The sequence below is a fragment of the Ictalurus furcatus genome, chromosome 9, assembly GCF_023375685.1.
Source record: "Ictalurus furcatus strain D&B chromosome 9, Billie_1.0, whole genome shotgun sequence".
NCBI classification, from domain to species: Eukaryota; Metazoa; Chordata; class Actinopteri; order Siluriformes; family Ictaluridae; genus Ictalurus; species Ictalurus furcatus.
The window spans coordinates 7489016-7507136 of NC_071263.1; the positions used below are offsets into that span (position 1 = coordinate 7489016).

The 18121-nt window shown below is 38.6% G+C and overlaps 1 protein-coding gene across 2 annotated transcripts; it reads right to left on the minus strand.

The window, feature by feature from the left end:
* Nucleotides 1-1116: 1116 nt before the first annotated feature.
* Nucleotides 1117-15696, minus strand: g2e3 (G2/M-phase specific E3 ubiquitin protein ligase). 2 transcript variants are annotated; one of them, XM_053633567.1, is made up of 14 exons: nucleotides 14954-15696; nucleotides 13870-13967; nucleotides 12556-12657; nucleotides 12275-12399; nucleotides 11201-11363; nucleotides 10998-11104; nucleotides 10772-10888; nucleotides 10355-10479; nucleotides 9806-9914; nucleotides 9342-9640; nucleotides 8637-8818; nucleotides 8369-8541; nucleotides 4468-4679; nucleotides 1117-4267 (listed from the first exon to the last, which is right to left on the minus strand). In XM_053633567.1, the coding sequence occupies exons 1-14, from the start codon at nucleotides 15006-15008 to the stop codon at nucleotides 4020-4022; spliced, it is 2115 nt and encodes a 704-aa protein (XP_053489542.1). In that variant the 5' UTR covers nucleotides 15009-15696; the 3' UTR covers nucleotides 1117-4019. The 2 variants fall into 2 exon arrangements, with proteins under 2 accessions (XP_053489542.1, XP_053489541.1); XM_053633566.1 differs by lacking the exon at nucleotides 14954-15696 and having other exon boundaries at nucleotides 13870-14270.
* Between the last annotated feature and the right edge of the window lie 2425 nt (nucleotides 15697-18121).

The window sequence follows — 18121 nt, forward strand, 5'->3', positions numbered from 1 at the left end:
TATAAAAGCATGAACATTGATTGTACTCATCAGATGATTTGCAGACATCTTGGCTTTTGTGATTCCTCAATAAAAGTCTGATTTTTGACATCTTAAACCCCTGGACTCTGAGAGATTTTATTTTTGGCTAAGGTGATTTTCCACAACACTCTGAACATTTTAGTGTTGATGAGATCTCCAGACTACTTGTTCACATCATGACTCATTTACCATAGTGTATTATCTGTGTAATACTGACGTGAGATTCAAAATGGTTGCCTTACATGATCATTTGCTGAAATACTATGATTTAGATGAAAAACCGAGCAGGCGAAACAAATAGGAAGTGGAATTTCAGAAGCATTTTTGTGCTGAACCATCAAAATCAACTCATGCTTCATGCCATAGAGCTACTGACCTTTTAGTTCATGTGAGTATTTGGGGTAGATTAAACACATGCATATGTTACACACATACTGTATACTAAGGTGTATAACTTAACAGAATTTCCAGTGCCACACTGGCTCTATTAGCCCATCTGTCATGTTGCTACCTAAACAGGCTGACCTTATTGTGGGACCACATGAAAGCCATTTGAGTTGTTTTTCTGTTAGGTATGAGAAACTGGAGTTATGTATGTACAGCAACTCATGTTCTTTATCTATAAAGTTTTACATTTGATCAAAAACAAAAACATTTTTCCCCATTTCTTCTACAAATTTTGTTGAATAGCCTAACCATGAAATGTGGGAAGACAGCGTTGCGAGGCCAGACTCTATATATTAGGCAGCAAGAGCTAAAGGTAAGAAACAAGATTTGGTTTTATTTGCAACTTTGGAGGGGCTATTGAAAACAAGAAGTGAGGGAATGTCTCAATCTTTTCCCTTTAAATTTAGTATATCTCCTTGTGAACAAGGTCTGGTGGTCCCAATGACTTCTGCTCTTTCACGGTTGCTAAGGGGAGGAGCCAGAAAGTGTTTGACCCCCTTAATTGCTGCTTGCAGCTATGTCTTTTTAAATGTCATTCTTGTAATGCTAACTGATGTGTTTTTCAGTTCATTGTTATGAATGAGGGAGTGTTCGTGATTAGAGAATGCCTCACCAACTAGTGTTCTGGTAGAATCAGTTGATTATCTGCATGTTGATGAACTGTGTGAAGAGTTTTTTTTAAAAGGTGTATTCAGCATTGAGAAATGTGTGTAAACAATTGCAAATAGTTGCTCAATGTTCATGCTTTTATATTCCATTGTGAAAGACATCTGACCATTTTAAAGCATAAAATGGTAAACACCCAGAATTATGATTTATCCAACAATCCAGTCAGGAAAAAAATCCACCACTTGCCTGCTACCCAACGAGCATTGTACCTGATCCCCAACCTTCATCTTGCAGGTGGTGAACCCAAAATATGGCTTCACATCACAATTTCCAGTTGAGCACCAACTGGGTTATATGTGTGGCCTGGTCACAGGAGTTCGCCTGTGGATTTCACCCCCAGGCCTGACTCCAGGGTGGATCCCAGTAATTGTAATCCAGACAGGGCACACTTCAGGAATGCTCTTTGTCCGATTTCTCACCTTAGATCCAGTTAGCCAGGTTGACATAACCCTGAGGTCCACCAAAGTATACACGCTGCTTCTCTGCAACAAGTTCTCTTTCCATGAAGGGCACATATAATAATAATTTAAAAAAAAAAACACACAAAAAATGATTGCCTCAATTAACAATTAATTAGCTTTGTTAATAAGTACATTGGACATCTTTCTGATAATGGAAAGCATGCCTTTAGTAAGACACTGAGAACAGAAGAACTGGAAGTCTTTAATAAATAAATGGCATGCATAACATTTTCATGACAAACAGAAGAGCCAGAATATCATAAATGTTAATTATTTCAGGCAAAACAAGACTAAAGAAAAACAGAAAACACCATATACCTGAGTATCAAAAAGTACACCTAAACATCTACAAACATTTCCAGCACATTTGTGAATGTTTTGTTTATGCTACCCGTGAATCAGTTGGCTCCGTTAAAACTGATGTATAAATAGTATACAATTTTTTTTTGCAGCATGTGGCAGTTCCAGGGTCCTGGGCCGATCTTGAGTTTGTGTCACTGTGTGGGTTTTTTCATGTTCTTCCCGCACCTGTGTGGGTTTCCTCAAGGTTTTTAATTTTCCTCCTACCTCCACAGAACATGTGAAGGTGATTGAAATGAAGGAGTAAATGAAACTGTGTGTACATTACCCCCTCCAAAATATCCAGGGATATTCTCTACCTCACAGCCAGCTTTCCCAGGACAAACCCCAGATTCACAGCAACCCTGACCAAGATAAAGTGGTTACTGAAACCGAGTCTTTTATTTGCCTTGGTTTGCTACAGGTGAAACAGAAGGCTGACTCGCCTTAGACCTTAGAACTAGAACCACTCAAGTATTGTATCATATAGTATGTAAGAGCAAAGACAAGTTAGCACTTTAGGAAAAGACACGAAAGAAAGTGAAGGCTACCTCAACACATGCCATTTCTATAGAATATACTGGAAAGCCTTAAGAACTTAGAAAAAAAAGAAGACAAAAATAAAATAAGCCAACACAATGAATGCATCTCGCAACAATGCAGTGTTTAAGAACTACACATTGTCATTTCAGAGAACACATTTCATTCTTGCACTTGACCTACTTGACCACCTATTTATAGAAAACAAAAGAACTGAGTAAGAACACGTCTTTAAGCATCAAGCTCTTTCACACCAGGCAGAAGCACACTATCCCATACCTTCTCACTATTCACAGCACATACACAACAATGGAAATGTGATCAAGCATGTTGTCATGCACGTGTTTACAACAATGATGTAGCTAACATTCACCTTAGATCCTCTACATGAATTCAGTCTGGTGTGTAACAAAAAAATTGCTGTTGGGAAAGGATTAAATACATTTCTATTAAGGAAAAAATGTTAAATCAGATTACTTTTTAAATCCTTTAAGCCTTCACAGTTCTGCTTTAACTGATCACCATGTCAGTCTCAAAAGCTTTAATGCCTGTACTATACCCCCATATTCCATACCAATTATTAAATGCTGACAGAAGCTGAATTCAGGTGTTGCTTAAGAGAAAAAGGCCTAAAGAAATGGGTTACCATTCAGTAGAATGTAAGTACGGATAAAAAAAAAACTGATCAGATAATGAGAAAAGTTCTCCACTTATTTCTTTTACAATGCCCGAGACTCTTATGATTACAAGCTCACCTCTAATCATTAGCAATGAATAAGAAATAATCCTGTTTGTGTAAATAATGACACTAGGGATATTCCCATTATTTGACTGGGGGAATAGATTAAAACATCAACAGCACTTTCCAATGGGATGTATATACAGATGGAGCAACTGTACTATTCATAATCTAAGAAAATATAAACACTATGACCAAAAGTTTTTGGACACCTGAACAACACACCCATAGGTGAGCCTTCCCCAAACTGTTGCCATAAAGTTGGAAGCACACCTGTACAGGTAGCATTATGATTTCCCTTCACTGGAACTAAGAGGACCAAACATGTTCCAGCATGACAATGCCCCTGTGCATCAAGTGAGGTCATGAGGACATGGTTTGCCAAGATTGGTGTGGATGAACTCGAGCAGCCTGCACAGAGTACTAAACTCAACCCCACTGAACACCTTTGGGATGAACTGGAACCTGACTGCACCTCAGCCCTCCTCATCTAATATTCAGTGCCTGACCTCACTAATACTCTTGTGGATGAATGAGCACATCTCCACAGCCACGTTCCAAAATCTAGTGGAAAGCCTTCCCAGAAGAGTGGTGGTTATTATAACAGCAAAGGGGAGACCACATTTTGAATGGAATGTTGAAAACGTATGAGTGTTATGGTCGAGTGTCCACAAACTTTTGGCCATGTAGTGCATGTCCTGGTTAACCATTTCCTTTTACACATATTTAGATTATAAGCACCATTGGAGACGTGTAGGGAAAGCTGTACATTTCAACTCAGCCATAAATGTTCAAAGGGGAGTTCACATGCCCTGCATCACAGAGATCTGACACACAGCGTATTCCAAATGCTTCTTGAAGAGCTCATAAGAGGAAAGCAGAGGTAGAATGAGGTGGTTTGTTTCAGTGTGACTTTGTGGAAAGGCAAAGGATGGTTCCAGGGGCACAAAGAACGATAATGAAGGAGGAGGGTCAAAGCTCATGGCAGGGACCACATCGATACCAGTGGCAAATATAAGAATGTCCTCTAGTGATGCAGCACATCTTCCATCTGGAATAATAGGAGGAGACACTTGTAATTTGCAGTAGTGTAAAGACATTAATAATTTACTGTAACCTTTGTTCATAATACACAAATGACCACAATGAACAATCAATAAAAAATTAACTCGGGTTATATTGCTGGTGATCAGATTCTTTAAGCCCAATTATGCACTAATTAAAGAAGGTGAAAAACATAAAAATGCAAACCTTCACACTCATGTATGTATTGCTTCCAGAAAGCCATTGTCGCATATTCTTTTGCTTTCTGTTCTTCATCCTCAGAAAAACAAGCAGTGAAAAGTGAAAACATGGCATCAGAAGTCATCCTTTCTTCTGGGCCACAAAAAATTGAGCAGAAGGCCTCTGGACATGCCTGGACTCGATCAAACACACCTAAAGTTCTAAGGCCCTCGCGAAATCTACAAAACACCAACCAAAAAAGCAAAATAAAAAGAAAACAACTAATTATTACAGAGAATCAACAATATATACTTTGCTGTTTTTCCTCCTATTGCATTGTATCCGTGCCTACGAGTCTATAGTGCCCAACAGAATTACACATTTCACTGCCATAATTAATAGCTTAAAGTTTATTTTAAACAAATACAAACTAATCTTGTTAATCTTTAGTCTCAGTGTCCAGGAAGTGGCTTTAACCCTGTCTGTTGTCCTGGGTTATAATTATCACACCATCATGCCAAAAAGAATTTTCAACACAAAAGAGATAGATGGTTGTTGACTTGCACAAATCAGGTAATGTGTGTTACACACACACACACACACACACACACACACACACACACACACGCATTACAAATACCATTAAGAACAGTTATGGAAATGAACGGTACAGATGACAAACAGCATTTTTGGCTGCAACAGTCACAAAACAACTCCATGAAATCCTGTACGGACTGAAGTATTAAAGTATTCGCCATATTGTCCAGAGAATGTTTAAATGTTACTAAATAAACTATGTCCCCCGGAGGCTAACCCTGTGTGCTTACGTGTACCTGCTTCTTCCAGGATTCGTACAGATGCTTTATAATGAAACTCCAGGACTTTCAAGCACAATTATTTTTGTTTTCAAGGACTATACAAGAGATGTCATATAAACATATTCTTATATATATATTATAATAAAACAAACAATTTGCATATGATGCCTTTTCCAGCCATGCTGGACTAAATTTGCATTTCCCAGACACTGCTTCATCTTCACCATAACGTCAGTACACTCCAGGCGAGTGACAGGAGCACTGCTGCCAACAACATTCAATGGAAAGTCGCTAAACATCTCTAATTAGCATATTTGCATTCTGTCTAGAGTCAGCTCTTTACATCTATTTTCTTCTCTCCTACTCTCTGTGCTCACATACTATATTTTAATACAGTGGAATTCCCAATAAAGCTGTTCTCATTTACATATTTTTCTGTAAATTTTTCTGTGACTGAAATGTGGCCCATTAAGACATGTTAACCAACAGCCACTTCCAAGCTGCTGCTCTGCATTGCTAAAATCCTGATTTATAACCACAACATCGTCTGACAAAATCACCAGACACAAAACAAGGCTGTGCTGTGATTTTGGCTATATTTACATGTTAAACAATCACTCAGAGAGAAAGTTAAAAGTGACAAAATATCTGCCTTATTTTTTCTCTCACACTGAATGTGCTGCTCCCCCCGCTCACTCACTCTACCCCTCACTGAACAGAGTAGCCGCAGAGAGGTGTACCTGTGGGGGGAAAGCAGGACCTCGGCCTCACGGGGCAGTATTGGCACTTCATTCTATGGAAAGTAGCTAAGGTTTGTCCAAAGAGTCGCTAGATTTGATGCTAGGTGCTTTTTCCAGCGGAAAAACGCCACTAAAGGGGCCTGAGAAATGGACGGGAGCTGTTTCTGTGAAAATGAGTGAGTGAATAGTGGTAGGAGGAGGGGCTGCAGCGAGGAGTTATATTGAGTGAAAAAATTATTTTTGATAGAACACGAATACAAACACTTTAATGTTATTTAAAGTGATTTCATATTTTTTGTCTTTTTATAATTCAAGTACTTTTTAAGCACTACTAGATAGAAAATGGCTATTTTCAAGGTTTTCCAGTACTTAAATTTCAAAACACCAAATTCAATTACTTCAAGCACCTTGTACCCTGTTCTTCATCCTTTCTTTGTGTGTGTGTGTGTGTGTGGCCAATAAACATACTGTTCCATATTGCACTCGTTTTTATATTCTACTCTTGTATAATATAGATAAACTTATACAGGGCAGACAAATATTCATTAGCTTAAATGAATGGGCATCTGAAACCTGAAATATATGCCCCCCCCCCCTTGCTTTAGCAGGGGGCATTTCTTACGTTTCAGATACATCCCATTATCACCACCTAACAGAACAGACTTTCCCAACTACAAAGGGTGATTTTTTTTTTAATTCTTGAAACAATCTGCTTGTCCCACATCAGTGCTACTGATTCCTACATCCATGTATATTCATGTACAGTGGATGTAAAAACTCTACACACCCATGTTAAATTTGCAGGTTTTTGTGATATAAAAAATGAGAGAAATAGCGAAATCACGTCAGATCTTTTTCCACGTTTAATGTGATATAGCAACCAACAACTTTTAAGTGAAAAACAAATAGAAATGTTTAAGAAAAAAAAGAAAAGGTTGCATTGCACAAGCGTGCACACCTTTTTACAATCAGGCAAGTGACTGTGCTCAGAATTAACCAATCACATTCAAACATTCAAAAGTAATTAGCATGCAGCCATCATCAACGAGATGATTCCGATTTACCCCAAATAAAGATCAGCTGTTTCGCTAGGATTTTCTTGACATCATCTTGGTTTAATCTCACTGCTGAAGCCAATATCCACAAAGAGCTTACAAAGCATGCGTTGGATCTCAGTGCTGAATGTTATTGATCAGTAGAGGAGAACAAAAGAATTTCCAAATCATTACATGCACCATGAAACACTGAAGGCCATCATCAACCAGTGGAGAAAATAGGACACCACAACAATATTACCAAGAACAGGATGTCCCTCCAAAATTGACAAAAAGACAAGAAGAAATCTTATGAGGGGGACTGCCAAGAGACCTACAGCAACAGTCAAGAGAGTTGCAGAATCAAGCAAGTACTGGTCGCTCCCCGCATATGACAACAATCTCTCATATTCTTTACATGTCTTGGTTATAGGGTAGTGTGGCATAATGAAAGACTTTCTCGGGGGGGTTGGGACCAAACAAACAAAAAACAAACAAACAAACAAACAAACACCTAAGCCCAAACCATGTGGCAAAATGTGTTGTGTATGATCTGATGAGGCCAAGGTATAACTTTTTGGGCATAATTCTAAAAGATATGTTTGGAACAAGATCAAGACAGCTTATCACCCATAGACCACCATGCCCACTGTGAAGCATGTTAGTGGCAACATCATGCCATGAGGCTTCTTCTCTTTAGCTGAGACTGGGGCTCTAGTCAAGACAGAGGGAATCATGGATTGCTCCAAATACATTACTATTTTGGCACCAAACTTGCAGGCCTCTGTTAGACAGTTGAATATGAAGATAAAGTTCACCTTCTGGCACAAGAACAGCTCATAGGACAAATCTAAGTCAACAAAGGACTGGCTTAAGAAGATGATGTTTTGGAATGGCCCAGTCAGAGCCAAGATCTAAATCCTATCAAAAACCTTTAGAATGGACTTAAAGAGGGCTGTGCACAGGAAATCCCCTCGCGATTTGATAGATCTGGAGCATTTTTGCACAGAAGAGTGGACTAAAATAGCCAAATCAAGATTGTAAGGATTGGCTGCTGCATTTGCAAGCAAACGGTACTTTAACAAAGTATTATTTTAAGAGTGTGTAAACTCATGCAAAAAGTATTCTATTCCCCAACCCCCCAAAAATGTTTCTATTTGTTTTTCACTTAAATTTTGATGCTTTCTACCATCACATTAAAGGTGGAAAAATATCTGACATGATTTATCTTGGTTTCAATTTTTTTTTTTTTTTTACAATACAAAAACCTGCCATTTTAACAGGGGTGTGTAGACTTTTTATACCCACTATAAGTTTTGCTGTTTGAGGAACCAACCTTTGAAGAGGCACCTGCATTCTTATGACGAAGTAAAAGTTTAGAATGTCCTCCAGCAGCAGGTTTTTGTCAGATAGTTTAGTGATCTCTCGCCAGCAGCCTGCTACTTGCAAATAGTCCATCATGGACCGCACCACTCTCCTCAACACCGGCAAAGTGCTTGACTTTGCTATCTGAAACATTAGTTTAGTTTTAAGATAGCATGACAAAAAATATTTATATTGCCTCTAAGGTCATAGTACTATAAGGCTTACATTGTAATACTCACTTTTTTGACTGCGTGCGTTAGTGTGACATCTCCCAGGTCTTCAGCAGTGAACTTGTAATCAGTGGGGTAATGAAATAGGCTGTAGTACAGTGCACGTGAGAAAAAGGCCACAGGAGGGCCTCCATGAACCAGAGAGAGAGCCAGCAGACTGCCAATCTCGAAATACAGATCATCTCTCAGAGCTGCACACATTAAAAAGCAAATCGTTACTATTTAATATAAGTTATCTGTTTGGTGCCTGGAACAGTTTACAGACCACTTAGAGCACAACTTACATAAAAAGCTGAAATACAGCATAGCAATCGTTAATCATGAAACTAGAATGAAAAGTGAACCTTGAGACCTACAGTAAAATAAGCAAATCATAATCAAAACATAGCCCCTAATCAGTATTTTGGCATTTATTTTTCCAGTGCTTTTAAAAAATGATGAATCTACATAGAAAATGTATTATTATAATGTAGTTTTCTTGACATCTTACAGGTAATATACAGTTATGGCTACCTGTATGCACATTTTCTTTTCTTTCTATTAACATGATAGCTGATAATTATTATAGTTAATATTTCGCACCACATGCTTATTCAATCTTACACTTTTGCATTCAGTTCTAAACCAACACAAGTCAAAAATGCCATAACTGTATCAGTAAATGGATAATGTAGCATGCCATTTATATTCAATGTGGTCATTAAGTTCTCATACCTTGTGAGCTGAGAGCCAGGTTTTTAGCCTGGTCAGGTCCTTCAAAGACACTCGAACTCCGTAGTTTCTGCAGGAGGAGTCTGAGGAAGCGGCGCTGTGTGCCCACCTTTTGGCTCTGTACGTCTCTGCTGAAACTCACAGACAGTGTGTGGCAGGGGCTGAAGTCACTCTGCCTCACAGCCTGAAGGGCAGCTTCAACCACCTCATCCTTTATCACCAGCACAGCTGTGGTCTGCTGCGTTGATATCTGAGTGGCCAGATCCATTAAGATCTCTGAGGGACTTGCGTCCATACGGAACCTGATATGAACCAACAAAATCGCTTTGAAACCTGCAATCCTTTCTGCAAAACAATGTATTTATTTGTTTCTGTGTAAATATGGGCATTTATTGAGATATTGAGCAAACAACTCTGAACGAACACGCCAGATCAGACAAAGCGCTGCCATAATGCTTTACTCCTACCTTTTAGGGATGAATGATGAGCTAATACTGGAGAGGCATCTTTTAATCAGTCTTTTCTTCTCTTGCCTCTCTGCCAGCGGTGATTTAACATGGTTTGGCAATGGGGACACTGTTACAAACCCAAGGCAGTTGGAAAATAATTGTTAAGCCGAGGCATGACAAATCACCCAATGCTAGGTTGGGTGCTGGCAAAGTTTTAGATCAGTGTGTCCAATTTTATCCGGAAAGGGCCGGTGGTGCGTGCAGTTTTTCATTCTAACCAAGCAGAAACCATGCCTGAGTCTACTGAAAGCCTTGAGTTGAAAGTTGAGTCTAATCAACTGATTAGAAAGGTGGAATCAGGTGTGACTCCTGCTTGACTGGAATGAAAACCTGCAGCTCTTCCCAGATAAAATTGGACATCCCTTTTTTAGATTGTTAAAGACCATAAAGCTGAAGCAAATATGTCATTAGAATCACCAATTACCCTCGTGTGAGGGGGAAAAGATAGCACGTTGATGGATAGATCTTTAAAGCACAGTAAGACTGTCATAGTTTGGTTTAGCTCACCTGTTCCCTCAACAGCAGTTTTGCAATCATCACAACTCCAGTTGGTCTCATAAAGCTTGAGAAAAGAACATTTTCGGTGGGTTCCACGGGAGCCACAAAACGTACAACGAACGATCTCAAAAAACCTATTAAACCAAAAGGACAATTTCATAAAAGGCATTTATTTTACTGAATAGCTATATTGTGAGTAATTTAACCACACAGTTAAATTCATAAACTGTAGTTTTTACCACAGACATAATCCTAAAATTATATATTAAAAAAAAGTCTTATCTAGTAGTTTTAACATGGACAAGCTTTGTTCCAACTTTCTTCATTATAGAAACTGCTGATAAACATTCTGTTGCTGCAGGTTTATCTCGAAAACAGAAAAATAATAAAAATTGACTTACAGAATGCTACAGTGCATTTGCTTACCCTGACTGTGCACTGTAACTACGGCCTTTTTCGCAGGAACATTTAATGGCATCACAGTGTTGGTACACCTGTAACAGCTCTCCATAAGCATTCTCTTCTAACTCCCACGATGCATCTCTAAAAGACAGAAACGAATTTTGTTCCATGAGAGGTAAAGACAATTTGTCGATGGTCTAATGTTTACAAATGTGTATAGCTTATATGGCTGAATAAAGAAACTGTATACCTTTCAGGTATGTGTATTCCCATTCTGAGCATTTCTTGCTGGAACTGGTCCGAGTTATTACATAGTGTACATCTGAAGAAATACAGGGCAGCACTGTGTGCCTGATTCTGTGGAATGTAAAACAGCTCAGGAACTGAAAACTCCCCAGCAGTGGTAGAATAAGCATAAAATGTGTGAGAATTTAAATATTCCGGTCGATTTACCTGAACACAAGCCCTATGAAACCAGCTTCCATGACATGCAGGGCACTTGAGCACAGTGTAGGAGAGAACAGGCTCGATGGGCTCCAAGCAGATGGAGCAGGACAAAGGCAGAGTGGGGCTGGAAGAGCAGATCTGAGTGGGGCAATGCTTTCTACAAAAAGATCTGACACAGAAAAATAATACAGAACATGTTTAAATCCCTTCATTATATTTAGACAAGCATTCACACACAAATCATTAAGCAATATTACAACATTAACATTAGAATAAAAATATAAATATATATATATATATTTTTTAAATAGAATACATATGACACTTTGCCAATCATGGGTATCTGTGAGCTCATGTATATGGAAGAATGCACTTTCTTCCAAGTGTGTTATGCTGCCCTATGACGCAAAAGCAGCAGTTTAAAAACATGAGTTTATTGATCATATGACATGTAACCATGTCTCTTTCCAAAAGCCGATGCCTGAGATTTACAGCAACAGGGGTGAATATGTATATATGATTTGGAACTATAATGTGTTTTTTGTAATGAATTGCAGGCTGTTCATCTGTTTTGCAGGTGATATATTCAACTGTAGCTTTCAGATAAATGCTAAAAGGGAACGGATTTAAGAGGAGTTGTTGATGACCAAGATGTGGATTTGATGATGGTCAGCATACTCGTACATAACACATCACAGTGTAAATTCTAGGTAATACTGCTCCAGTGTGAAAACACTTGGTTGTAGAGTTCTCAGAACCAATTCGATTTTTGCAGGTTCATGTGAGCCAAATTACATAAGTCAGAATACACTTATTCAATACTTGTCTGTATGAAGATATGTAATGTAATCCCTTGTAACCTGTTCATCTTGTTTAGGCTATCAAAAAAATGATTTGGGGAAGCACTAACAACAGTATTCATGCACTTTTATCAAGAGGACTGCTTTCCAAGATTGATCCACAAAGATATGGATATTTAGACTGACTAAACCTTTTCCCTAGCTGACACATTCAATTAGAAAAATATTGTTTGAGTCATACTCTGTGTATATAAATGCAGCCCAAGTTAAAGCTACTTACGGAAACAAGTCAGTGAACTGGAAAATAAACTCCTGTTTTATTCCACAAGGCAGGTGGACCATCTGTCTACAGCTTTTGATGGCACATCCAACTGAAGCACCCATCTTTTTACAGACCGTACACCGCTGCATTAAAAGAAAATCAGTAATGTTTTGTTCACAAACACATGCACTGTAAAACAACCATCATCTAATATCCAAACACATAATAAATGGCCAGAAGCCATGTTATGCTTAAAATGGCGAATAAAAAAAATACTTGTGTCAAGAGCATCAATTTACCAGCCTTGAAGATCTACAGGCCTCCTTTTTGATGTCATCCACCAGAAACCCATGAATGCCTTCATGTTCCTTTCCTCTCTGGAATATTCCACTGGACATCAGCTGCAACATGATTAATGGTTTATATTTACTCGTGAGGCTGACACTTTTATACGATCCAAGCATATCATTTCACTGCTCAAGGAGCCAAGAAGAAACTGCCATTATTTGTCACATATACATTATAGCAGTGGTTTTGAATCCTGATCCTTGGGACCCACAGCACATTTTGTATACCTCTCATATCTGACAAACTCCACTCAGTTCATCAAGTTCTCTTCTAATGTGCTGATGATGTGTATCAGGTGTGTTTAAAAAAAAAAAGGAGACATACAAAATGCGCAGAGCTGTGGGTCCCCAGGACAAGGATTGAATTGAATTACTGCATTACAGTACAGTGAGATTAGCATATTGCAGCTTGTTATGAAGTTGGGGTCAGAGCACAGGGTCAGCCATGAAATGGCACCCCTGCAGATAGTGTTGAGGGCCTTCCTCAAGGGCCCAACAGTGGCAAGTGACAGTTTGGTGGTGCTGGAGTTTGATCCCCCAACCTTCCGACAATAACCTAGAGCAGTGGTCACCAATTCTGTCCCTGGAGATCTAGCTTCCTGAAGACGAATATGCCAATTAGCCCTACTACACACTAGGCCAAAAGCAGTACACCAATGAAGTGGTATGTCCGAATTCACAGTATTCATAAAACAGTAAGCGAAGAATACCCGGATGACCTACTGCTTCTGCCTCAATTCTGCAGTATGGATCCAGTGGACACTGTAGGACACGCGTCGACTCTGACAATGCCAACATGGCAGATGTAGTATGTCCATGTTGTGTTCATACTACACACATATACCAATCATTACGCACTGTATCAATGGCCGAGCTGTAGATACTGAATCGAACACAGTAGGTACTGTCATAGTATGAGATTTCGGGTGCAGCCTTCAGCTCCAACCATAATCGTGCCCACCAGACCATCAAATTATTGCTTTAAGAAGTTCTCGATCACCTAAAACAGGTGTGTTAGATTTTGGTTGGAGATGAAACCAGCAGGAAGGTAGATCTTAAGGAAGAGGGTTGGTGACCACTGACCTAGAGCCTTTAACCACAGAACCGCCACTGCCCTGCCCAACTCTGGCTCTCTGACAGTCCTACAGTTTGAACCGGCACTTGTCAGATAACTGTTTACTTTTTGTTACCAGCAGAAGATTAGTCCAACAAAGCCAATACACATGAACTTTTTTAAACACTATGTAAACACTCACTGTTCCTTACCAAACAAAAATAGTGCACAGTGAGCTTGGGTTCCTCAAGTGTGATCTTCTCTCCGTATTTGTCAGGGCAATCATCACAACGCTTGCAAAGCTCACAGACTATAAAACACAAAATACAAATTTTGGTCGTTAAAACGTTTGAAACATCGAGGGCCTGTACCATGAAGCTAGTTGAACAAACTCAGCGTTACAGGATTAGTTTCGAGTTAACAAAACCAATCCTATCCAGTCAGGCGTTGATCCTTAAACTATGATTAATCCACGAGCACGTGCACATAAAGGTGTGACGTCGGCACCGAACAGCCAATAGCGTTCATCCTGAGGAAGAAGCAGGTTATTTTGCGGAAATATGCGGACTTTAAACCTCCTCTAACCGCAGAAAGCAATTCCGTTGCGGCTGCCAAAGCTCGGGAACATTGCTGATTGTATAAATGCGTAATTTTACTTTTATAAACTCACAATGAGAATAAACGGATCGAAAACTTATAACAAACATCTTTTATTTAATATAAATTGTTTGAATTGAATATTTCTCTGTGAAGTGCTCTTCTTCAAGTTTGCGCTGAGGGAGTTGAATTAGTTGCGTCACTTATGTCGCATTGCTCCGAGATGGGTTTGAGTTCTCTTACCCAGAACATCACATGCCCCAGAGCAGGTCAGCCGTGGAGAGGATGTTACTATGGTGATGAACACCTCGAATTACGCCGAGCCACTTCCATGGTACCTAGATCCCAGGGTTGGCACGAACTAAACTGAAACTTACCTGGCTAGCCACCAACTTAAACCAGCTTCACTGTACAGGCCCCAGCTCTAGATCTCGACTGCTTCGTAGTCTTTAACTTTAAAAGGTGACGGATAAATATTGTAAAAGATAAGCGAGGTATGAAAAGTTGCTGGAGAAACAGGATATTTCGGACAGAATCAACTGAGCAAGCTGAAGGTGTAGGAGGTGAAACCAGGTGATTGAACAACCGATGAAGGTCTTTTGTCCAAAACGTCCTGTTCCACTGGAAACTTTGCGTACTTTGCTTAACTTTTACTACATGTATAATAATCACACACACACACAAACAAATAAAACATACTTTCGCTGCCGGAGTCATCTTGTTCAACAGCACGTCTCTTCGTCTTCGGCTTCATTGTGAGATTATTACCGTTAGCTAGTAATACTGTTGTTTGTAGTGCAGTATAAAACCAGACGCCAAGTCTACGAGTAAATTGAGTTAACGTTACTTCACAACAACTTTCGCGTTTCTCTAGAATGAAAAGTAAACTACCATTATTTGGCTACATCTCTCCTACTAACAAAGAGAACTAACCAAGGCTGACCGCTGAACTCGTAACGTCATGTATACAAACACTAGCTGCTTAAACGCTCGAGACGCGTCGCGTGCGAAGTGTTTTCGTCTGTGAAAACGACAGTTTAGCTTCGTTAGCTTTCTGAAGTTATTAAACGTCAAGAACGCGAGCGAGTGCTGAGTTAAAACTTTATAAATTTCACCTGAGCCGTAGAACTCGAATATAAAATATGTTTTAAAAGTGAAATACTGTTCTTTCAGCGATACTGCAGACTATTGTCACTGAATTTTTGAATATCCCTCTGCTTAGAAAAAACCCCGCCCACACACTCTTCTGATTGGTTAAATTCAAACAGAAACAATCTGTGAAAAGACTTCAGTCACAACTTTCCCTTCCGGGTCAAATAGTCATTAACAACAAAAGTCCTGGTGTAGTAGTGTTTATATATTAATGTTTTTAAAAGTAAAACGTTATTTTAGAGAAGACGCTAACTATTGCCACAGAAGCGTAATACTACATTTGGACGTCATTTTAGACCTTTGTGCATAACACATACTAAGTTGGGGGAAAAAACATGGACGCCTTCATGTTCATGTTTTGTTAGCAACAAGTTAACCAGCAAACTGTGATGAGTCATGTATAGTTTCCTCCTCAAATCAAAAGTGAACTGTATAGTCAGTGTTTTAGATTTAACAAGCGAATATGTCTGTCCGTTGATTGATTTAAAGAAAATACTTTTATATACAACATAACTCGTTTAAAGTTAAGAAGTGTACTTTGTAACATTTCTGATGATGTGCGCAGCCATGTTGGTTTTACGTCACTCTATAAACGGGGTTGAAAAACTGCCCCAGGTTGACGAGTTTAAATTTTAAATCGAGGGGTCGTTTTCTTTGTTTTTTACTGGTTGGCGGCGGGGAAAAATCTATAATCTAAAGGAAATATTTTCATAAAGGAAATTATTCTATGATGGGTAATACGAACATAGAAACAAACACGATTTAAAACGGGGTTTCCTTCTTACGGCAGCGTTTCAAAATAAAGGTTTTAAACTTTGTGACTGGTTTTGTGACTTATTTTTGAATCGGCATTCCAGTTTTTCACGGCTGCAAAATGTAAGGTTTTGACACCTGCCGTTGTAATCAGAGTGAAACTGACACTTTTGGCTCATTTTTGCTGTTTGAATTGGTTTCAAGAGCTGCTAAACTTAGCGACGAAGCACAAACTGAGTTTGTAGCGCTGCAGAAATGCTGTGTGTTCTGGACTAACGAACAAAACCAGCAATTAAACACTGGATGCCAGGTACATAATGTTAAAACGCATTATTTAATCATTTATTACGGCCTGAATCGGTGTTCTCTCTGATCAGGTATTGTTTGGGATTTTCTCAAACACTTGCCAAAGGTTTGTTGATTTTTATCCATCCATCCAACCATGAAGTACTGTAACAAACAACAACAACAACAACAACAATAATAATAATAATAATTATAAAAACAATTAGGGTATATCAGCATCTTCATAAACAAGTACAAATAACATACATGTGCATTATAAGTTAATCAAATGATAGTTTTAAGGCTTTACAGCAATTCAGTCTTTTTTGCTTTATTTCTTTTCTATTTTTATGTAGGCTATTAATGTAGTAACTTTTTTTTTTAAATGAGTAAAAGTAGTTTTATTTACATTTGTGGGTAAAGCATTTTCCATATATAATCATTCAATTTATAATATACCGTTTTAAATACGACAGCATTATTACAGAAAAATAAATAATCTCTTTCTCTGAGTTGCATTTCAGTGTTAAACGAATAATAAAAAAAAGCCAAATCACACCAAAATAATTTTATATAAATACAATCATAAAATAAGTGGACAAGCTCTCGTCAGGGGTGGATTAGGCAACCACCTTGGGCCCCCTAAAAATGCAAATGATATATTTGTTCCATTATTAATGCTAAATATCATGTGCTGAAAATTTTAATATCGATGTTAAAACACTGAAACGAGGGCCCCCAAATCTCTAAATCCGCCCCTGGCTCTTGCCCTCCTTGCAAATAACACGATTCAAGTCAGTGTCGAAACTGGTAGCAAACTGCAAGCGAACCAAAAGTATGGATATTGCTCTGATTTGGATATTGCAAATGAACTAATAGGTGTGAAAGCGCCCTTTGTGAAATCCCAATTTCAATTTTACAAACCCGTATTAAGTTTGTAAAGGTTAGGTTTAGGGCAGGAATGCTTTTTAAACGTGCCACACGTAACAGTCATATTAAAAATGCCTCCAGGCTGCAGCGCTATCAGTAGAACTCCAGTAGATGGCGGTAAAACACAACAATTCACACCGATCTCACGCTTCAGCTCTTCACCACAGTCTACATCAGAGTTAGTCCAATTCTTGTTCGGGAAGTTTAATTAGGGAAGGTAGTTTGTTGTCTTCTGTTGGTGTAGTGGATACCATTAAGGACCAATAATGGTAATGGTTTTAATGGTTGGCTGATAGTTTGTAATGGTATTTGTAATAGAAACCATTAGAATTTCTGTGAGGGTTTCTATTGTTGTTTTTTCCAGCAGGGTCTTATGAGACCATGAGGGGACGTTATGGCAACATTATGTATGGTTTGTTGGGTCTAAAAAAAACCCATAGCCTCCCTAAAATTAACTTTTGGCAATGTTTCTTATCAGATATCATATAGTCATGACAAAATAATGTTACAGCACTGACTTTGTTAACCAAAACAAAATGCTGACTGAATCTTATGAAAAGGCATGTTCTGTGTTTGCTGGGTTGGAAAAACCACCGTTTCATGTCAAATGAATATGATAAAAAAAAAAACAACACTAAAAACCAGCCGGATAGTAACAGTATTTATTTATAATCCATTTGGGGAACATTGCTACTTATTCATTCATTCATTCATTCATTCACTTTTAGTAGCCACTTTATCCTGCTC

Bases quoted from the DNA above. Each gene is read 5' to 3' on its own strand.
- g2e3 (XM_053633566.1), bottom strand. From the start codon at position 14,031: ATGGTACAGGCCCTCGATGTTTCAAACGTTTTAACGACCAAAATTTGT. The intron at 11,105-11,200 runs GTAAATCGACCG...TACATTCCACAG, and splicing joins TTCATAGGGCTTGTGTTCAG to AATCAGGCACACAGTGCTGC. The intron at 4,268-4,467 runs GTTTGCATTTTT...CTATTATTCCAG, and splicing joins ATACATACATGAGTGTGAAG to ATGGAAGATGTGCTGCATCA.